Genomic DNA, 23,721 nt, shown 5'->3' on the forward strand with positions numbered 1-23,721 from the left:
ACACACAACCTGTCCAATAGGTTTCGTCCAAATCCATCCATAACTTTTTGAGATATCCTGCTATGTATCGTTTTTGGCCCCATCTCCCAATAGTGAAGCATCACTTTAAAAAAAAAAAAAAAAATTTTCTCACATCCGAATCCATATTCAGATCTTCACCAAAATCTAATCGAATCGTCCTTGTCACACACCCAACCGGTCCACCATGTTTCGTCCAAATCCGTCCACAACTTTGAGATATCCTGTTATGTATCGTTTTTGGCCCGATCTCCCAATGGTGAAGAATCACTAAAATATTTAGTAGCCGGATCCGAATCCGGATCTTCACCAAAATCTAAAAAATTCGTCCTTGTCACATCCACTATAACGCTACCAAATTTCGTCCGAATCCGTCCACGACTTTTTGAGATATTTTGTTCACAAACGGACAAACGGACAGACAAACAGACAGACAGGGGTGAAAACATAACCTCCATCCACCTTTGGTGTCGGAGGTAATAAATAACAATAAACAGCATGTAGTAACCTAACGACCTTAACAGTCCATATCAAAAGATAGCATGAAGCAAACGAGAATAAACTTCAAAATCAGATTGTGAATGGTGTATTTGTGAACACTGGTAGCCTAAGCTTACGGCTATAAATCAAGCTTTTCTCAAATACGGAAGAACAAATTTACATTTCCAGAACATTCTGATAAATCACCGATAGTCACCTCCTTTTCATGGCAAACCAGCTTGGAGAATCTTCGATACGTCTCGGTGTTGACTTCCCGGTGAACGCGTTTCACTTACGCCTCCTCCTTGAGAGGCTCCATGATCGATGAACTAGACGGTGACGTCAGCTAGTGTCGAAGCGAGATTGGCAAAGTTTGCGTTTTTGAGATGGAAGGAGAAGCATTAGATGTTAGATGACGGTCTAATTCTATCTGGCATCATATTTTCTTATTAAGCAGGCCTGGTCACAGAATAGTTTGAACTAAGATGTCTGCATAATTTAGAGCAGGGGTCGGCAAGTAAGTTTGGCCTTTGGCCAATTTTTTTCTAAGCCACTAGGTGGTGGGCCAGAACATAATTAATGGCTAATTTAAGAAATTGATTGATAAAATAATTTAACTGGAACTTGCAGTTACAGACCGCCTTATAAGACACGCATGTGTGGGAGATGCAAAGATTGGATTTCCATATTGTAAATAATAAATGTGTATCATTTTAATTTTGAGGACTGCCTGCTTCTTCGTTACGCACGACACATCATCACCTGGACTGACCATTTAGCGGAGCCAGCTTATTCTAATAATATTGTTTGGCATACTTTTACCCTCAGTATTATTCACTGTAAAATGTGAGTGTTAATTTAATTCTGAGAGTTAAATTAACACTCGGATTTTACTGTGTTCATTGGCCTCAGTGGCAGGCGAGAAAGGGAACCGAAAAACAACAACAACCACGGTTCCCGAAAAAGGCCAACCCCCGCTTTGCGGGGAAAAATGGCCTCTAAAGGTGTTTTAACCCTGGTGTTGGGCTAGCGGCTAGGGTGTCAGCTTAGGATCCTAGGATCCTGGGTTCGAATCCCGGTCGATCGCTGAATTAACGCCAGGGGGGTTGACTCAGCCTGTCATCCTTCCGAGGTCGGCTAATTGAGGACCAGTTCACTGGTAATTCCCTGTTTGTCGTTAAAGGCGGCAAAAAGGGTTGGCGTCAGGAAGGGCATCCGGCCGTAAAACATTGCTTCAAAAAGGGAAACCGAAAAACAACAACAACCATGGTTCCCGAAAAAGGCCAACCCCCGCTTGCGGGGAAAAATGGCCTTTAAAGGTGGTTATTGGCCTCAGTGACCCCGCTCCTCCCACATGTACAACGTAGCATTATTATTGTTTTGATTGTTTGCGGGCTGAGGGTACGCTATTACGTTGTCTGCAGCCTACTTGAGTGTGAAGTTAGCTAAACATTTAATGTGGTAGCTAGCAAAAGAAAAATGTGTCACGACTTCTGTCTGATCGCTTTTATACGTGTTCGTTGTTCTGTCTGGTGTGTGTGTGTGTGTGTGTGTGTGTGTGTGTGTGTGTGTGTGTGTGTGTGTGTGTGTGTGTGTGTGTGTGTGTGTGTGTGTGTGTGTGTGTGTGTGTGTGTGTGTGTGTGTGTGTGTGTGTGTGTGTGTGTGTGTGTGCTGTGACCACATGTGTTTGTTTATGTTTCTGTGCGTCTTGGCTCCGCCTAACTCTGTTTCTCCTGTCATTGCAGGTTGGCTACTCCCACATTCCTTTCAATCTCCCCCGTGCAATTCCTTTCAATCTTCCCCGTGCATTCCATGTCCAATCACACGTCTGTCTCTCATTTGTTAATTGTTTGGTCTCGGCTATTTATGCGCCCTCATTCTGTCCATTCCTTGCCAGATCGTGCCTGTGTTTCTACCGAGCCGTTCCAGCGTTTTTCCCCGTGTAGATTCTCCTGTTGATAACCCGTACCTCTTTTCTGACTACGTTTCTGCTTGCTCTGCTACATTACCTGTGCCCGTGTTTGACCCTGTTTGTCCCTGGATTGCGTTTGCTTGCCGCCTGTATTTCCGAACTCTGCCTGTCTGGATTATTCTATTGCCTACTGATTTGGACCCCGTTTGCTGGCAATAGAACTTTGGCTGTGCCCCGGCTCTGAGTTTTGGATTACGGATTTACATTTACTGCTGTGCTTTTCTGTTTGTTTATTGATTTATTGACTTCCTTGAATTTTTCCTGACAAAATGTCATTATCCAAAAGTCTAAAGAGGAAAGTTGACAGTGAAAACAGGACATTCAAAGAAGAATGGAAAGAGAGCTATGCGTTCATCCTACCTAGTTTCGTCAACGCTAAGCCGTTGTCTTATCTGCAACGACGTTGTCGCTGCTTGCAAGGAATATAACATTAAACGGCACCACGAGACTAAGCATGGCACCTTCAAAGTGGCTTTTCCGCTCCAGTCAGAGGCACGAAAGCGCAAAATTGATGCACTGACAGCAAGCTATGCGCACAGCAGCAGGATACTAGAGCGAGGCCTCACATCCCAACAGAAAGTGACAAGTGCGTCCCTCAAGGCATATTGGGTGCTCACACGGCACAACAGGCCGTTCACTGATGCAGAGGTTTTCAAGGAGGTTATGGTGACAGTTTTGGAGGAACTGACAACCGACAAGTCGATGGATGGTATCATTGCCTCAGCGAAACAGGTGCTCCTCACTGCGAGGTCCGCTACCCGCTGCATAGAGGCACTGCCGGATGCTGTGCAGGGAGTTATTATCGAGGGTCTCAGTCAGGCCAATTACTTTTCCCGAGCCATTGACGAGAGCACTGACAACACAGATGTAGCCCAGTTGTGCGTCTATGTTAGATATTTTGATGGAAAAGTGTTCAGGGAAGAGCTGCTGTCTCTTATCCCATTAGAAGGGCACACCACTGAGGACATTATATTTACTAAACTGGAAGAGTTGTTTAGGCTTCATTCATTGTCATTTGAGAAGATTAACCTAATCGTGACAGATGGGGCTCCTGCTATGGTGGGAAAGCGCAGAGGTCTGGTGAGCAGGTTGAAGGAGCTCGCCCCCCAAATGCATGGGCTGCATTGCCTCATCCACCAGTGTCCTTTGCGCCAGACTCAGTGGTGAGCTAAAGGAAGTTATGGATAAAGTGATGCGTGTCATTAATTTTGTCAGGGGTACATCAAGCACCCAGCATCGCCTTTTCCGACAACTTGTGGCTGAGTCAGAAGAGGCCACCCATGATGACCTGCTGCTACATAATTACGTGCGCTGGTTGAGCGAAGGTAAAGCGTTGGACCGCTTCTGTGCGCTACTGGATGAGGTCAAGGCGTTCCTTAGATTGAGCAAGATTAGGGCAGCAGCTGACCACCTTGCCCTTTTGGGAGCCGAAAAGTTCATGTCCAATGTTGCCTTTTTAGCAGATATATTTGGCCACCTAAACAAGCTTAACCTACAGCTACAGGGGAGAGGCAAAACCATAGTCGACATGGTTGAAAAGCTCGAATCATTCACGAAGAAGCTGGAGTTGTTAGAGTCAGACATATCAACTGGCAGGCTCCTACATTTCAGTACACTAAAAACACAGGCACCGGGACAAGTGGCAGAGTTGATGGTGGACTTCATCAAGTAGCTTCAGGTCAACTTCACTTCGAGGTTTGAGGACTACTCTATCCCAAAGGACATCATTGCCTTTGTACGTGACGCTCTCACAGTCCGACCAAGTGGAGACTTCTCCTCCATGGCGAAAAAAATTATACCCTCTTTGGATGAGGCTACATTACAAATGGAGTTAATTGATTTCCAAACAACCTCCCTGGTCAGCGATGCGCTCAGAAGTGCAGAGTCAGTGAGTGCCTTTTGGGTGGCATGCTCAGAGGAGTACAACATGATCAAGAGACTCGCATTTTGGGTGCTCACAATGTTCCCTTCCACCTATACATGCGAGTCGTCCTTTTCAATGAATGCGATAAAGATGCACGAGAGGAATCAATTGACGAATAAAAACCTGGAGAACTGCCTGCGGATCAAAGTGACGTCCATATCACCAGACATCCAAAAAATCGTGACCGATGGAAGATGCCAGTTTTCACATTAAGTGAGTTGTCGTTGGGTTGTGTATTTAATAGGCAAGTTGTATTTTGAATTTAGTTAATGAATGGCTCATTCTAATTCGTATCCCTAATGTTTGAATTTTATATCCTAAAAATTTTCGTATAAAATTCGTATCCTAAAAATAAAGTTTGAATGATTAACTGAACTGGTGTTATTTTTTTCATACCACACACCGCATGTCGGCTATTTCAGCACCAGGCGCTGCCCACATCCTACTTAATGACTCCACTATGAGGGGTTCAGCGTCAGTGTAGCCCGCTGCCTGTTTCGTGATTGTCTGTGCCTGTCATTTGTATAATAAGCATTTTTCAGGTGGGGGTAGAATCTCTATTTGGACATATATTGACTATATGTGGGACTGTCCAATATTGTAAAAAAAAAAAAAAAAAAAAAAAATTATTTTCAGATTATCAAAATAATCTGTTGGGCCAGATATTATTGCTGGCGGGCCAGTTCTGGCCCGCGGGCCGCCTGTTGCCGACCTATGATTTAGAGTGATAGAACTTTAAAATACATAATACTTGATGCTTATGCTGTGATAATTGTTATTATTCTCATTATGCCCATTATTATTTTAATCAGGATTCTGTTTTGAATGCTGTTTTTTTCCGAGGCAGTGGAACACACGAGGCAAGAGAGAAAAGCTGACCGAGATAATGTTTGAACATTATGGCATCCCAGCCTTCTTCCTGTGCAAAACAGCAGTGCTCACTGCGTATCCTTCTGATTGTGCAGCACACTAGGCCACAGTATGCCTTTTGCCACTATAATGTCATATTCACCATTATTGTCGGAGCATATTAGGCAAAATACAAGGTTACATGCTCGAGTCTAATAAAACGCATTGTGTCTATGCCTTGACCCTGCAACGATGCTCAAATCCCTCTGGCCCTGAAGTTTTGCAAATGGTAGATCATCAGGGCTTGTGTTGGACAGCGGTGCCACACACACAACGGCCATTCCCGTGCATGATGGGTACATTTTACAGCAGGGTGAGTGTTTGAGCAATATAAAATTGTTACATCGTCATCGATATTCAGTACCAGCTGTCAATAACATGATGCACCATCACTGCTGTGACATTACAGGTATCGTAAAGTCACCTCTGGCAGGAGATTTCATTACTATGCAGTGCCGTGAACTTTTCCAAGAAACGGGGATTAAAATTGTACCGCCTTATCAAATTGCATCCAAGGTGGGTAAGCGACAACATACTGTTATGCTGGGGGGGGGGGATGGGGGGGGGATCCATCAGTAGATTGTGGTTAACATGGTCCATGTGCATCGAGTAGGTTAGATTGCCATGTATCAGGGACATGTCAGAGTAAGTCGTCTTGTTGCACATGATGCCGAGGAGGCAGCATATGTAATTTAAAGACAGTATAGTCAGGGTAATATTGTATGCATAAACACCTTTTATTTGCAGGCAGGGACTTCTGGCCACAAAAAGTGACACTGAAAAGCGCCAGGTGCTTTAAAAGGACTGTCACGATCTGTCTGGTTGGTGTATGCCAGCCATGACAGCATAGTGTGTTGTGGAATCCTGGAAGAGCGGAAAGTCCATTTATTTTTATTGGGGTTGCTCCGTGGGTGGGACGGTCCGGAGGCTGGAACCGCCCACAATGACCGCAAAACCAATGACGGGGCTCACGGCAGGAAACTAAGGTGGTCCGAGAGTGCTGAGGGCAGGCCAGAGGACCAGCTGGTACTGGTGGGAAGCTGGGAGAAGAAGCACCATGTGCGTGTACCGCTGCCTGGTTCCGTTTTTATTGAATGATCCTTGGGGAATGGTAACCATAAGTATACCTGGTGTTGGCCTGGCGGTTAGGGCGGTGGGCTTGGGATCCTAAGGTCCTGCGTTTGAATCCCGTTCAGCTGTTGAATTAATACCAGGTGGGGTTGATTCAGCCTGGCATCCTTCCGAGGTCGGCAAAATGAGTACCAGGGTACTGGGTCCTCCCTCAAGGAGGTTGGTGGCAGGATCTGCACTCCGGCTGCTGTAAAAACACCTCATTCTGTAGGACACACAGTGGTGTATCGGGATGTTGCCGAGGAGTCGTCCAAGGATGCAGCGATGTACTGATCCAGCGAACTGAACACAGTGCAGAACCATGGACCTTCTTATGACCTTATGAAAAATTATCATTACATTCGGGGCTGAGGCATAACACATTAGTGAGCCACAAACTAGCTCACAGATACAGTACATAATCATTATCCATTCATCCAATTAGCATCCAAAAAAGCATATGGCATATTCCAAATCTCTCGAGCGATCTCTGTTCTTTGAAGTTCTTGCCATTCAATTATTTTAGCTCTTGCTCCACCGTCCTTGTCAAAGTAATTTTTGGCCAACCAACCTTTATCTTTCCTGTTGTCCAAAAAGAATTATTCTCCTTTTCTTAATTTATGGCCTATCCATCTCCTCTTTAATTGCTTTACAGTATCTCCTTTATGGGCTGACAGGATGACCCAGGAATGTGGGATAATATGAGATGATCTTGGATAATGTCGAAACTGCGTATCCCAACAAATGGTGATTTACTTCACTCTGTGCAGCACAAGAAGAGTTTTTGTATTTTTAAAGCATTCATTGATGCAGTATTGTTATAAAGTCTTCATTGCACATTGAATTTCATCTGCACTTGTGCTTCCCTTAGGAGCCCGTGAGGGAAGGAGCGCCGGCTGTGTGGAGAAAAAAAGACAGACTGCCAGCGATCACTAAGTCGTGGCATACATACATGTGCAATGTGAGTCTGGGATGCTCACTTACACCCAGCAACTTTGAGCATTGAACCTTTTAACCATCTGTACTGCTGGTAGTCATTTTCCTTTGGTCTTACTCATCAACCAAGCTTTAATTTGTGCTTTCTGAGTGTACAACAAACAACAGGCATTGTAAGGCCATTTTCCCCACAAGAGCGGGGGTTAGCCTTGCGGCCCCCATGACAATCTTCTCCATTTTGCCCTATTTTCTGCATCTCTCCTTGTTAACCCCCTTGCCTGCATTTCTTCTTCCACCACCTTTAGCCAAGTCTTTCTTGGTCTTCCCTGTCCTCTACTTCCTTCTACATTCATTTCCATCACTATTCTCAACCAGTCACTTTCATCCTTCCTCAACACATGACCAAACCATCTCAACCTGTTTCTCTTCACAGGCTCTATTCCCATCGTCTTTCGCAATTCATCATTTGTCTTCCTCTCTCTCAATGATACACCGCACATCCACCGAACCATTCGCATTTCCACCCTTTCCAGCCTTCGTTGCTGCTCCACGTTCATTACCCATGTCTCGCTCCCATAAATCATAACACTTCTCACACATGCAGCATACACCTTCTCTTCAGCTTCAACGACACTCCCCTCCTCGTTAGCATGCCACTCAGTTCCCGAAACTTCTTCCATGCACATCTCACTCCAGCAACCGTTGTCGAGTCTGATCCACCTTCTCCATTCAGCATGTCTCGTAGGTAGAAAAATGTTTTCACACCTTCCAGCTTCACGCCGTCTCCAAGATCCAACTCAACATTTCCTCCATCTGCAGCTCCCTCTGTGCACACCTTTTTTTTTTTTTTTTTTTTTTTGTATACAAGGTCGAGGCTCGTGAAAGAGCGAACATTAATCACACAGAAAGACAAACCGACACATAAAACATATAACATAGGGAGCGGTAGACAAGATGGGGAGAGAGGGGGAAGGACACAAACACAACATTTGAGAGCAGGGACCGAGAGACATGGAGACATCGAGAGATCTGAGAGAGGGCGAGGGCTTGGGGGGGGGGGGGGGGGCGTGGGAAGGGGGCGGTGGGAGAGGTATAAAACATATGGACACTGCCAGGACTTCCAGGAAAGAAGTTGGAATTTCAAACAAGGTGGATCTGGGGTGAATTAGCGGGGGTAGAAAAGATCAAGGTTTTGGATGGGGGAAGATAAGAGATGGTGGTGAACAGCTGTTTTAAAGACCTGGAGGGAGGAGTGGGATTGAAGGGAGTGAGGGAGTTTGTTCCAGAGGCGGGAGAAAAGAGGAATGAAAGAGTGAAGGTGAGCAGAGAGCCGAGATTTCGGCAGTTTAACCATCAGAGGGTTGCTGGCAGATCTTGTGCGACCTGTAGGAATATTTGGGGGACAGAGCACAGAGAGAGCTGGGGGTGCAAGGCCGGAGAGGAGTCGGTAGAAGACAGAAAGACCACCTACCTGCCTGCGGTGAGTGAGTGAAAGGCCCTCAGAGATAGCTTCATCGCGGGAGATTCCAATAATTCTGAAAGCTTTGGTTTCAACAGCGTGAAGCCGAGCTAGGTGTGAGGCAGGAGCACCGGGCCATAGGGGAGAACAGTATTCCATTGAGCTGCGGATGAAAGCCTTGTATGTGGTGAGGAGCTCAGGTGTGCCGAGGAAGGACTTCGCACGACGGAGGATGCCCAGTCGGCGACTGGCTTTGGAGGCCAGCTTGGAAATGTGGTTTTCCCAAGAAAGATCATGGCAGATAGTGAGACCCAAAATCTTGAGCGACAGAACTTCTTGGAGAGGATTGTTGAGAAAGTAGATGGGAGGGTTGTCCAGTCGATCTTTTCGGAGAGACATAGTAAGAGTGTGAGATTTGTCAGGATTGAAAGACATGTTCCACTTGTTTGACCAGTCTGTGATTTTGTCCAGGTCTTCAGAGAGTGAGGAGGCAGCAGACTGCCGATCTGAGGGAAGAGGAATGGAGCGGCAGAGAGTGGAGTCATCAGCAAAGAGATAGAGAGGATTTTCGAGAGAGTCAGAGAGATCATTGATGAAGACCAGAAAAAGCACGGGGCCCAGAACACTGCCTTGGGGAACTCCAGCCTGAACAGGAAGAGGAGATGAGAGAAACCCATTCAGGGCCACACGTTGACGACGACTAGAGAGGAAGTCCGCCAGCCATGCGTGGAGATTTCCATGGATACCAAAGGAGGAGAGTTTGGTGAGCAGAGCGGGGTGCCAGACCGTGTCGAAGGCACGTGATATGTCGAGGGAGACAGCTCTAATTTCCTGTTTGGCATTGAGGACCTCCATCCATTGTTGAGACAGCAGAAGCAGCATGTCCAGAGTAGAGTGACCTGGTCTGAAACCAAATTGATGATCAGAGATCAAGCCATTGGAGAAGAGGAAAGATTTCATATCCGAAGCAATGATGGATTCCATGACTTTGCTGATAATTGGGAGAAGGCTGATTGGTCTGTAGTTGCTAGGATCTGTTTTTGCACCTTTTTTGTGCAAAGCGGTGATGTTGGCTGATTTCCAAGCAGATGGCAGTTGACCTTGAGCAAAAGAGAGGGTGAAGAGAACAGAGAGAGGGTGAGATAGAGCAGCAGAGCAGGATTTTAGGACCCGTGGGCTGATGCCGTCGGGTCCAGTTGCAGAATCAGAGTCGAGGGTTGACAGAAACTTTTCCACCTTGTCAGGAGGAAAGGACACGGAGTCCAGGAGCAGCAGGGTACGACTGGGTATGGTGGGTACAGAGAGGGATGGGTTTGGGACACAAGATTTAGAGGCAAACACAGAGTTGAGGCATTCAGCTTTTTCACGTGCGGAGTCAGCTGTGTAGCCGTTTGAGGTAAGGGAGGGGATGGAGGGGGAACAAACACCAGAAACGGATTTGACCAGACGCCACCAGGATTTGGAAGAGGGAGACAGATAAGAGAGTTCGGTCTTGAGAACGGAGAGATATTGTTTCCTGGCTCTCCTGAGGGTGGACACACACTTGTTTCGGGCTTTGTGAAAGGAAATGAGATTTCCTTCCGTTGGATTTGCTTTCCAGGAGACGAAGGCAAGTTGTTTCTGGGCAACAGCCTCACCACAAGATTCCGTGTACCATGGACGGGAGGAAGGGTATGACAACTGAAGACGAGATGGGATAAATCTGTGCATGAGAGAGAGCAATTTACTTTGGAAGAATTCCCAGGATGAGTTGATGTCAGAGGTGGTAGAGATGGGAGACCAGTCCAGATGATTGATGGCTGCTTGAAGACCGTGCCAGTTGGCCTGAGTGAAATGCCAGACTCGTCGACGCTGAGCAGGCTCCCTGAGGATGGTCAGAGAGATGTCCACTTTAACAAGGACATGATCAGATGATCCGATCGGAGCAGAAGAAGAGCAGCAGACATTTTCAGGGAAGTTAGTCATAACCAAGTCCAGAAGAGAAGATGTTCCGTTGACTGAGATCCGGGTCGGGAAATTGACAGATTGTGTCAGTCCCAGTGAGTCGCAGAAGTCCTTTGCTGAGGAGCCATGGCTGGTGAGAGAGGTACCCACACCCAGCCAACTGGCATGATGACAGTTGAAATCACCACATATGAGGAAGAGAGAGTTGGGATGAGTAGATAGAAGTTGGTCCATATCATCAGACAGCGAGATGTAGATTGAGTCATCACTGTTTGGTGGACGGTACAACACACATATGAACAAGAGGTGGGAGCGAAGGGGAAGCCGTAGCCAGAGGTATTCCTGGGGGTGAGGTGGAGAGAGTGCAGTGCAGGGCGAGTGAGGAAGAGAGTTTTTGATAAAGATAGCAACCCCGCCTCCAGGACGAGGCTCAGGTCTATCATACCGGAGGAGGGAGTAGCCCGGGAGAGATACTATGGAATCAGAGACATCATAAAGGAGGAAAGTTTCTGTTAAGCAGATCACGTCTGGTTTGACAGAAGCAACCTGTATGGAGAGATCAGTTAAGTTTGAACGAAGGCCCCGGATGTTTGAGGTCCATACCGTTAATGAAGAGGAAGGGGGAGCATCAGATACAGAACAGGGGGGAGGAGGGGTAGGGTAAGATGTGGAAGAGGTGGAAGAGGTAGGGAGAGCTGTTGAAGGTGTGTCAGAGATTTCAGAATAGCTCGGAGAAAGGGAAGGATGGGGCGGACAAAAGGTTTGATGGTGATTGGGTGAGCCACAATGAGGTGTTATTTGAGGAGGGGGAAGAGCGAGGCAGAAGGTTGGGGGAGATGGAGGTGAGAGTTTGAAGGGGGAAGAAGCAGGGAGGACGCTTTGAGGAGGGGGAGTGAGAGGGGGGAAATTGAGAAGCAATGAGGGTGGGGAGATTTGAAGGGGAGGGGTGAGGGGGGAGTTTGGGAGGGAAGGGGCAAGGGGAGGGATTTGAAAGGGATGGGATATGGGGGAGATTTGGAGGGGAGGGGTGAGGCAGGAGTCTAGGAGGGGAGGGGCGAGGGGGCGTCTTGGCGGGGAGGGGTGAGGGGGTAGTTTAGGAGGGAGGGGGCAAGGGGGGAGATTTGAAAGGGATGGGTGATGGGGAAGATTTGGAGGGGAGGGGTGATGGGGAAGATTTGGAGGGGAGGGGTTATGGGGAAGATTTGGAGGGGAGGGGTGAGATTGGATTTTTGAAAGTGTACGATTTATGGGAAACGAACATTTATTGCAAAATGAGTTTCTTGTGACCTTCGAGTTAAAAATACGTTTAAGGACGCTGGATGGAGGATGGAGTGCAGGAGAGTTTAGGGAATGTAGAAAAAAGGCACTATAGGAGATGGATATTTTTTTTGGGATGAATTGATTTGGTGAGCAGGTCGAAAGCAGCCTTTTAAAGAAGAAGAAGAAAAAGGTGTTATAAAATATGACGGAATACATAACTTGAGGGGAAAGTGTAAACATTGAAGGTTAATGAGTGAAAACTATCTGGGGAAATGGGGGAGAAACACGTGGTCGAAGAACGAACGAACGAATAAGAATGAATAAACGAATGAGAACAGAGAAGGAAAATGTTTTTTTTTTTTTTTTTTTTTTTTTTTTTTTTTAATACATTTGAATGTAGCTGCCACACTGGTTGATGGCCCTCTGACCACTACATTTTTGATGAACCCACTCTGCGCACATTGTACATTGAATGGAGATCACTCCAACACCCCTCCTGTACACTGCACACGGCCACTTCCCAGTTCTTTCCACCTCACCACATGCTTTACCACTTAACAACTGCATTTCGTCGATCTTCACTTTGTTCCTTATCCTCCTCTCCAACACCCCTTCCAATACCTTCATTCCATGCTCAAATAACTTTATTGCTCGGTAGGAGCCACAGTCCAGAGAGTCACCTTTCCCCTTGTATAGAGGGACGAGGGTACTCAGTTCCCAATCCACTGGAATGCGGCCTTCTTTCACCACCAGATTGCAGCTCTCTGTCATTGTCTTCACACCCTAACTTCCCGCTGCCTTCAATAAATCTCCCACAACTCCCGTCGGCCCTCCTGCTTTTCTACTCTTAATTGCTTTTATCGCTTCCTCAACTTCCTTCTCAGTTATCTTCTCTGCCGGTCCGAAAACTGGGTTACTCTCTATGTTGCCATCCCATTCATTCTCTGTATTCAACAGCATTTCCATATGTCTCTTCCATCTTCCTTTAATTCCATCTGGGTCCACAACGATTTGTCCCACTTCATCCTTCAAGCAACTCACCCCCATCACACATCTCTTTCGCTATGTGCTTTGCAATCCTGAATACCGCTCTCTGACCCTCTTCCGAATCCAAGCGTTCTCTGAACATTTTCCTGCATGCCTCCGCCTTTGCTACCTCTTTCTTTGCAGCCTTCCTGGCTGCCTTATAACTTTCATGCTCTGCTGTTTCTGCTCCCGTACCCTTCGCCTTCTGCCACTCCTTGAACTTCTTCCTCTTCTTGTCAATCCTCTTTCCAACTTCATCATCCCACCACCATGTTTCCGAGGTCCTTTAGTCCATCCACATACCTCACCAACGGCTCCCAATAGACTATCTTTCATTGACATCCAACCACTTTCAAGCTCAACCACATCCTCAACCACAGTCCTGTGCCTTGCTTCCCAGTCAGGTTAGGGGGTTCAACGTGTGTGTGTGTGTGTGTGTGTGTATGTGTGTGTGTGTGTGTGTGTGTGTGTGTTGTGTGTGTGTGTGTGTGTGTGTGTGTGTGTGTGGTGTGTGTGTGTGTGTGTGTGTGTGTGTGTGTGTGTGTGTGTGTGTACTGTATATACAGTGCATTCAGAAAGTATTCTTCAGACCCCTTCACTTTTTTCACATTTTGTTATGTTGCAGCCTTATGCTGAAATCGTTTAAATTCATTTTTTCCTCATCAATCGACACTCAATACCCCATAATGATGAAGAGAAAACAGGATTTTAGAAAGTTTTGCTAATTTATTTAAAAAACAACTGAAATATCACATTTTCATAAGTATTCAGACCCTTTGCTATGACACTTGAAATTTAGCTCAGGTGCCTCCCATTTCTCTTGATCATCTTTGAGATGTTTCTACACCTTGATTGGAGTCCACCTGTGGTAAATTGAATTGATTGGACATTATTTGGAAAGGCACACACCTGTCTATATAAGGTCTCACAGCTGACAATGCATATCAGAGCAAAAACAAGCTATGAGGTCGAAGGAACTGCCTGCAGAGCTCAGAGACAGGATTGTGTCGAGGCACAGATCTGGGAAGCCTACAAAAAATTTTCTGCTGCATTGAAGGTTCCCTAGAGCACAGTGGCCTCCATAATTATTAAATGGAAGAAGTTTGGAACAACCAGGACTCTTCCTAGAGCTGGCCGCCCAGGAAAACTGAGCAATCAGGGGAGAAGGGCCTCGGTAAGAGAGGTGACCAGGAACCCGATGGTCACTCTGGCTGAGCTCCAGGGATCCTGTGTGGAGATGGGAGAAACTTCCAGAAGGACAACCATCACTGCAACACTCCACCGATCTGGGCTTTATGGCAGAGTGGCCAGACGGAAGCCTCTCCTCAGTGAAAGACACATGAAACCCCGCTTGGAGTTTGCAAAAAAGCACCTGAAGGACTCTCAGACTGTGAGAAACAAGATTCTGTGGTCTGATGAAACCAAGATTGAACTGTTTGGCTTCCGTCTGGGATACGCAGGGATACGGTGTACCTATTCTAAACCAGAGTAATCAAAACTTTTAGCCATGTAGTGTAAATATTCTCATAATTATATTCTCCTATATACTACATGGTTTTCTAATTGGTGCATGTAAAGTGTCATACAATGGTTTATTTATCAACTAAGAAACCATTCTATGCATTGTGGTTAGTTTTAGACATTACATCTATCTATAATTCCAGTAATCTCTGTGTGTCTGTGTGTCTGTGTGTTTGTGTGTTTGTGTGTTTGTCTGTGACCGCTGTTTCTCGACAACCACGGGTCCGATATACTTTAAACTTGCCAGGTATATTGCTGGGACCCGAGGATGTGCCTTTTCAAGGTTTCATATTAATCGGACAAGTAGTTACCGAGCTATGGCGATTTCTTTACCAAACTCCGCAAGCCGTTCGCTTTGGACCAAACCATTTCATGTAAATAGAGGGGGGGGGGGGGGGGGGGGGTTGTCACCGTACTCGCAAGCCGTTCGCTTTGGACCAAACCATTTCATGTAAATAGAGGGGGGGGATTGTCACCGTACTCGCAAGCCGTTCGCTTTGGCTTTGCGAATGGACCAAACCATTTCATGAACCAAACCATTTCATGTAAATAGAGGGGGGGGGGATTGTCACCGTACTCGCACCCACGTACCCACGTACCCACGTACGGGCATTGCACCCACGTACGGGCATGCCCTAGTGCACATTAATGAGCATAAGCTCTTGGAACAAGTAGTAGATTGTCTCTGTATGTACAACATCATTAAGCAGTCCCATGCTTAACAGCCAATCTGCATGGAATATGACGTAATGAATGTGAATATTAGATATAAGTGCAACTTTGTCTCCATTTTGTAGGAAGTGATCCAGGACTTCCAGGCAACTGTATTGCAAGTGGCAGACTCTCCCTACGATGAGCAGTAAGTTCAGAAGAAGAGAGCGATAAAAAAAATTTTATGCTATTTATTTATTTAAAAAAAATACAATGGTGTATAAAAAAAATTCTGCAAATGTGCACTTGGATTATTACTTGAACGACGTATTTCCCACTCCCTCCTCCTCCTCCTCCTCACCCCTTATCTCTTCAGTATTTGTCTGATGGAAACAATTTCATACACTTGATAGCGCTGGTGAAATCATTTTACTCTGGATTCCAAAGATTATGGTCTTGAGTCAAGACACATTATGTGATGCATTTTTGTTACTTCATTCATAACCTGTCCAGAGCTGCTGCCCAAATGCCCACCATGCATTTTGAGTTCACCAACGGGTATAACTGTGACTTTGGTGCTGAGAGATTGAAAATTCCAGAAGGCCTGTTTGACCCATCTAATGTAAAGGTAGAAAATTATTATTTGCCACATTTTCACACAATATATCGTTGTTTTTTTTTGTTACGATTTTTAATCACACACCGACAAAAAGTTTCAATATCACAACTAACATCAGCTGTCATGGTGTTTTTTTTAGTCTCTGTGGTTTGTGATAGGTTATCTTGATTCAGATATTGTAATGTCACTTGCATGTACGTTCATTGCTACCTGGAGTAATAATGACTAAAATGGCTGAAAAATTTGTCATTAAAGAGCATGATCTGGAATTTGTAAGGAGGACAAAGGTTGAGGCCGATTGTGTCAGCAACAAAGTCATAATCGGGGACACCGAGGAAGCATACTAGTGGGGCGGCTTAGCCCAAATATTCAAAAGAATTGTGCATTTTGTGATACAAGCACCAAATTTGGCACAAATGTACATTAATATGTTGCGAACATTTTCAGATATTGGGCCACTTTAAATTCCGTAATTTTTTTTTTCAAATTTTTTCAAATTTCGTAATTTCAAATTTTTCGGGTGACACCGTCACAATTTCGGTCTTCGAGGCCGGCCGATAGGCAAAGTGTGACCGGAAGGGACGAGGTTCTCCTGACCACGTGGCCCTCGATCTGGGAAGCGAGAGGCGTTCCATTAGTGGACGCGCCCCTCACGCCCGACTTTTGGGCGGCCCCGGCAGGCCGTTTGTTTAGACGTTCCGTGACAGGCCCCGCACCCCCACCTCCGGGCCGACCGGAAGCTTGTGCTGAGTACATCATACCTGAACAACTCAGTGAGGCAGAACACAGCAGTGCACACCAGGGTGACCCCTTCAGTGCATAAACCAATTAACCTGTCCACTGCAGGGCATATAGAAATGAAGTTATTTTCTGCATATAATAATAATATAAGTTCAGTTCTATATAACAATTTCTGTTATCACCACTACCACTACAACTACCACTACTACAAGCTTTGTCTGGAATTTTGTGGACTAACAGACAAACAGACATACAGACAAGCTGGGATCAAAACATTACCTCCTTCCACCATTGAGTGTAGAGGTAAACATCATGGAAATTATATCATGCCCTAGATTTAATTCATGCTTACCCGTGTATTTGCTTCACTGGTTCACAAGGTCTTTTGCATACATGTAATTCAGACTCTCGTCTTCATTGCTGACCACACAATGTTCGCAACATATTAATGTACATTTGTGCCAAATTTGGTGCTTGTATCACAAAATGCACAATTCTTTTGAATATTTGGGCTAAGCCGCCCCACTATATCGGCCGGCCTCGAAGACCGAAATTGTGACGGTGTCACCCGAAAAATTTGAAATTACGAAATTTGAAAAAATTTGAAAAAAAAAATTACGGAATTTCAAGTGGCCCAATATCTGAAAATGTTCGCAACATATTAATGTACATTTGTGCCAAATTTGGTGCTTGTATCACAAAATGCACAACAGGTTTGCTATGCTGCTACACTATACTGTGTGTGCTCCTTTTGTTCTGTTTTGTCCTGATCCTGTCATTGTTCTCGCTCTTCCACGAGCCTCGACTTTGTGTACCAAAAAAATGGCATTTTCGGCTATCAGATCGTTATTGAAAAAAAAATAATCTCGTAAACCTTCATAATATGGCACCACTATATTGTTCATAGTATGAGTCCGTGTGATTTTCTTTGTTTGGTTATGTGAGCATAAGATATGTCTGTAAACATACACTGCAAAATTATCACCTTGGACCTTTTATACAACCCCATTTGCTTTTTGATTAATCACATCCGACCTCCTTCTCAGATCTAATCCTTTGTTCATTTCTGCCTGAGCATGCAGGGTCTGACTGGCAACACCATGCTTGGCGTTAGTCACATTGTCAGCACCAGCGTGGGAATGTGCGATATCGACATACGACCGGTATGCCATGAACGTGTGCAGTTTGGATGGAGGACGACGAAGCAGAAACAAAGGGAGATGGAAGAGCAGGATATGGATTTTAAATAAAATCTTCAGGATTTAAATGATCCATTGATGTCTTTCATAAGGGAGTATTCCTCCGTGCTGGCACCCTGTCCAAATTCTTTGCACCTTTTATCTTCTTATGTTTATTAGTTTTCTTCATGAAATGTAAGGCTTGAAAACTGTTGAGAAAGTAATTTTAAACCGCAAGCGATGAAAGAAGGGAACTGTACATAATCGGGAATTAATCCGGTGAACAGCCAAACTAAAAGGCTGAATTTAGACGTCATGTACCCCCGAGCGATTTGGTAACGTGCCCTTTTTACCTTGTGTGTGTCTAAACACATGTACTTATTAAAACAAGGGACTGCCTTAATTAATCTATTTCCTTCCAGAGGTTCTCAATAAACCAAATTGGTCAATGCGGGAAAGATGGCAGGAACTTAACTCACACAGTCCTAATCTTGTAAATATTTAAGTGTTTGTGTGTTTGCTTGTGCATTTGCAGGTTATTCTTTCACGGCCGAACTGTAGCACCTAGAGGCCCCAAATTTTGGGTGTGGGTACTTCAGAATCTGGGCAAGGTTTTAAACAACCACACCTTGGCCTTTATTCCATTTTGAGGCCACTGTACAGTTCTTATTGGGATGTGGGGCCAGGCAGTGCTGCCACTCCACAGGCAAAAGGTAACCACAATTAAGCCAATAACTCCATAGCTTTTCAATGTCCAACACGTCCTGAAACCGACGATGGGAAAGCCCACCCAGCCGGGCAGCGCCGGGTGTCCACTTCCCTCCTCCGCACCATCCTCCTGGGCAGCGCTGAGTAGTCCCTTTTAGTAAATATAATAATTTAATAAACATTGGACAGGCACAGACAGAATCCTGGATGAAGATTGACACAAATAATAATCATGATACTAAAACAAGCAAAGAAAGTAACACCCCGATGTGTCCACACACACAACAACCATACACACAGAACCAGGCGAGTGATTAGCACTCGGAGTTTATCCTAAAATGAGGTGGTAATATCTTCTTTTTTTTTTTTTTTTAAAGGAAATGTCTAGTACGGGCTGGAGGTGGCAAAATTTATGTCTGTGGCTTGGAAAGTCGCATACGTTCGCTGACTAGGGTAAAGGGGATAGGGCTAGGCAAAAGAGGGCCAGAGGCGAGAGAGGCCAGATACTCAGGGACTGGAGGAGAAAGGTCAGACAGGGTGTTAGCAAATGCCGAGCCCCCACTTTTATTGACCCACCACCCCCTAAAACCAATCAATGGCATCAATACCATCAAGCATCACAACTAATCACAAGCCACCTTGCTGGCTCCCAATCAGGGGCATGGGCTCACCCCTCACAGGTGAGATGGGCCGGCGCTTCCTCCAGGGTGTGCAAGGAGGGGGTGGGGGGGGGGGGGGAGGCTCATGGCGTTAATTTGAGGGGTGCCTGGAGCATCTCCCTTTTCCCAGCCAGTTCAACACGATAGACACGTGACAGAACATTCTTAACCTCTAGTCCAAAATGGATAAGACCCGTCTCTCGCATGGTCATATGCCAGACAGTTGTCCCTAGCATGTGTCCTTAATACATTAACAAAGTCCTATAAATTGCATGGACACAAATGGTGCTGAGGAATTCAATTCTAACTACAGAGCACTGCCATGAGGAGTTTAATTTATGACCTTTTATTTTCATATCATCTGATATACCCTATTTTTTTGGTTGAATGGTTTTGGAGAGGATGTCTAATACTTTCCCTTATTTCAATATGGCTGCTATACCATGTGACCTATTATGTCAGTTACCAATATAATATTTTCCATGGGGAGTCCCTCCTACGTTTAAAGTTTTGCATCGATCGGATAAGTGGTTGTAGAGAAAAAATAAATTTAAAACGAAAATATATAGATGTGGATGCATGCACAGTTGCGCGCGCGTGCACACACACACACACACACACACACACACACACACACACCCACACACACACACACACACACACACACACACACACACACACACACACACGAAAACAAACGCCTACTCCCTTTTCCTAACAACCCCCAAAAATCAAAGGAGATGTAAGAAAACAAAATAAATAATTATCATCAATCGTCTGGCAACCCAACCCCTACAGGACGAGACTAACAGGACATTATGGAGGATAATGTAGTACTGCACATAGTGGAAAATTTGAAGGTCGTGTACCACTTTGTATCTTATCCACTTTATTTTGCCATTCTCCTGTGCTTTACTCTTTCGTTTTTCATCAGACTGTGACCGAATGATGCTGAGTGGTTAAATCTGAATGATGCTGAGTGGTTAAATCTGAATGATGCTGAGAAAATGCTTAAAGATTTGCAGCAATGACTCTAAAGGGCCACTTAAATCCTTTTATGCAGAGGTCAAATACTTTTATGCAGAGCTCTTTATGGAGAGCTACTTCCTCATTTAGCCATTTTTATGAGAATTGCAATCGCTGTAACAATGTGAAATACATCATGAACAAGTCAGAGGTTTTCCCAATCTAAGGAGATGTTTAAAAGATTGTATTGTGCTTCCTGAATGTTTACTTTTTGTGCCTTTTTTGCCTGTATTTCCTACATTAGGGTCTGTATGGAAGTGTTATTGCGACAGGAGGCAACACTTTGCTTCAGGGCTTCACAGACCGTCTGAATCGCGACCTATCACAGAAAACTCCCCCGGTGAGGCAAAGAGCTCACTTTGGTTTAAGTGTGAAGTTGCTGAAAGGGGAATATGCTTATCTGATCTGGCCACACACTCATAGATCAATTCATCCGTGTGAAACCTTCACCAATTCCAGAACAATAACGCATTGACATGATATTCGCCAGCAATACGAGCGCATCTGGTGTGAATCATGTATTTCAGGCAAATTTGAATTACTTTTTTTGGAATAAGATATATCGGCAAGTGGATGAGTGAGGAGACAGAGTAAAATGGCAATGTACCGACAGTGGGGCCAGAATTTGAACACGAGCAAAGTAAAGAACAAATAGGAAAAGAGGGGAGAGAGACAGGTGGGGAGGGTCGGAAACATCATAACCTGCAAGAAAGAGCGTTGGGTTAGGTGCGGTTAAGGTGGGTATAAGGATTGTCGGAAGGGATGGGGAACGACACGAGATGATATTTCCCGACTTCCTTTAAGTCCTATGAGGAAAAGTGTGATTGAATAGTTCCTGGAAGGCAGTTCCACATATGGGGGAAAAGAGGAACAAAAGAGTGGAAGTGAGCAGAAAGCTTCGATTTTGGGAGTTTAACCATGAGTGGGTAATGGAAGAACATCTGGGTCTTGCAAGAGCTGGGGGAAGTCTGAGGGCTGAAAGAGCAGAGGGAGCGAGACCAGAGGAGGGACAATTGAAAAGAAAAGCAAGGCCACAAGGTGTCTCCAATGTGGCAGCAACAGCCTTTATAGTTCGGCAATAATTAATGGGAGATGCCAATGCCACTGAGCTTTCAAGACCAAATAATTCAGAAGAGACATATGTGATGTTGTGGCACCATCCGGTAGGGGAGAGAAGTACTCCACTGAGCTAAAGACAAAGGCTTTGAAGGAATTAGAGGACGAGACCGTTTGTACGATGGAGGATATCCAGTCTGCGACTGGCTTTGAAGGCCAGCTTTGCTCTATGGTTTTGGAAAATGCCAGCAATACAGAATGCCAGTGCAGGATCTTGTTTCTCACAGTCTGAGAGTCCTTTAGGTGCTTTTTTGCAAACTCCAAGCGGGCTTTCATGTGTCTTTCACTGAGGAGAGGCTTCCGTCTGGCCACTCTGCCGTAAAGCCCAGATCATGGTTGTCCTTCTGGAAGTTTCTCCCATCTCCACACAGGATTCTCCCATCTCCGCGATTGCTCAGTTTGGCCGGGCGGCCAGCTCTAGGACGAGACCTGGTTGTTCCAAACTTCTTCCATTTAAAAATTATGGAGGCCACTGTGCTCTTGGGAACCTTCAATGCAGCAGATATTTTTTTGTAGGCTTCCCCAGATCTGTGCCTCGACACAATCCTGTCTGAGCTCTGCAGGGAGTTCCTTCGACCTCATGGCTTGGTTTTTGCTCTGATATGCATTTACATCTGTGAGACCTTATATAGACTGGTGTGTGCCTTTCCAAATCATGTCCAATCAATTGAATTTACCACAGGTGGACTCCAATCAAGGTGTAGAAACATCTCAAAGATGATCAAGAGAAATGGGAGGCACCTGAGCTAAATTTCAAGTGTCATAGCAAGGGGTCTGAATACTTATGCAAATGTGATATTTCAGTTTTTTCTTTTTAATAAATTTACAAAACTTTCTAAAATCCTGTTTTCTCTTTGTCATTATTTGGTATTGAGTGTCGATTGATGAGGGAAAAAATGTATTTAAACGATTTCAGCATAAGGCTGCAACATAACAAAATGTGAAAAAAGTGAAGGGGTCTGAAGAATACTTTCTGAATGCACTGTATATACAGTACATACATACATACATACAACATACAACAACAACACAACATATATACAACAACAACAGTATATACAACAATAAGGCCATTTTCCCTGCTAGAGCGGGGGTTAGCCTTGCGGTCCCCATGACGATCTTCCCCATTTTGCCCTATTTTCTGCATCTCCCCTTGTTAACCCCCTTGCTCGCATGTCTTCTTCGACCATCTTTAGCCAAGTCTTCCCCATCCTCTACTTCCTTCTACATTCATTTCCATCACTCTTCTCAACAAGTCACTTTCATCCTTCCTCAACACATGACCAAACCATCTCAACCTGTTTCTCTTCACAGCATCAATCACAGGCTCTATTCCCATCATCTTTCGCAATTCATCATTTGTCTTCCTCTCTCTCAACGATACTCCGCACATCCACCGAACCATTCGGATTTCCACCCTTTCCAGCCTTCGTTGCTGCTCCACGTTCATTACCCATGTCTCGCTCCCATAAATCATAACACTTCTCACACATGCAGCATACACCTTTCCCTTCAGCTTCAACGACACTCCCCTCCTCGTCAGGTAATGATTCATTTCATTGATTGATTCATTCAAAAATCAGGATTGTAATGGAACATGCTCAGATGGTGAAATGAAATTCTTACCTTGTCTCACCTACCTGCCGGGATGTGGGCTGCCAGGATGGCCTAGCTAGAAGTACGCACACTCACCTTTGAGCCGTCTAGCCTGGGTTCGAATTCCGACCCAGCTATAAATTGTCATCCTGGTGTTTCACAGCCGGGGTGATTCATCAATGTGTGAGCCGTCCCTCGGATGGACGTTAAACGGGCGTCCCATCCGTGGGCATTAAAGATCCAGATCCCACGGTGTCCTTAATGAAGAGTCGGCGAGCTATGACCGGCACCCCGGCCAAATCCCAAATTCCTGCCCGAACCTACAGAGGGAATTGCATCAGCAGCACAGCCATGCCCTCAGCCAATGATTCTATGTCGCAGCCTTGTGCTGCATACGGAAGAATAAGAAGAAGAAGACCTGCTGGGTACACATGGCTCAACAGAAATCAAAATCCATCGACAATGGAAAAGTTTTAAAATATCTCCACACTTGTGCTAACGGAGCTATCGTAATCAAATAGCAACCAAGGTGGTGTTCGTCACATTTAAAGTATGTAAATGTAACATGGATACACCACAAACATGGGATAAGTTTGATCTCCTTTATCTTTTAAACATATAACATGAAGTTATAGACATTGCGGTCATGACAAAGTGTCGAAAACATTTTGCCGTGTTCACAGAGCATGCGCCTGAAACTGATCGCAAGCCCCAGCACGGTGGAACGCAGATTCAGCTCCTGGATCGGCGGCTCCATCCTTGCATCACTGGTGAGTTCAAGAGCTTGTATTATGAGTTGGTTTGAACTCCAGAAACCAAATTTGGTTTTTGCTTTCTTTAATGCTGCCTTCACATTGTCACAAGCCTG

General features: G+C 45.2%; 1 protein-coding gene across 1 annotated transcript in view; it reads left to right on the top strand.

Moving 5' to 3' along the window:
- LOC137424564 (actin-like protein 6B) overlaps positions 1-23,721 on the top strand; it is a 53,825-nt gene that overhangs the window by 29,287 nt on the left and 817 nt on the right. The window contains exons 5-13 of the mRNA XM_068112150.2: positions 5,242-5,339; positions 5,522-5,616; positions 5,713-5,819; positions 7,285-7,374; positions 15,357-15,418; positions 15,724-15,838; positions 17,653-17,733; positions 20,386-20,481; positions 23,537-23,623. Of these exons, the coding sequence (XP_067968251.1) occupies positions 5,242-5,339; positions 5,522-5,616; positions 5,713-5,819; positions 7,285-7,374; positions 15,357-15,418; positions 15,724-15,838; positions 17,653-17,733; positions 20,386-20,481; positions 23,537-23,623 (831 nt within the window). The remainder of the gene's footprint in view (positions 1-5,241; positions 5,340-5,521; positions 5,617-5,712; positions 5,820-7,284; positions 7,375-15,356; positions 15,419-15,723; positions 15,839-17,652; positions 17,734-20,385; positions 20,482-23,536; positions 23,624-23,721) is intronic.

Source organism: Myxine glutinosa, chromosome 4, assembly GCF_964187855.1.
Source record: "Myxine glutinosa chromosome 4, kmMyxGlut1.1, whole genome shotgun sequence".
Classification (NCBI taxonomy): Eukaryota; Metazoa; Chordata; class Myxini; order Myxiniformes; family Myxinidae; genus Myxine; species Myxine glutinosa.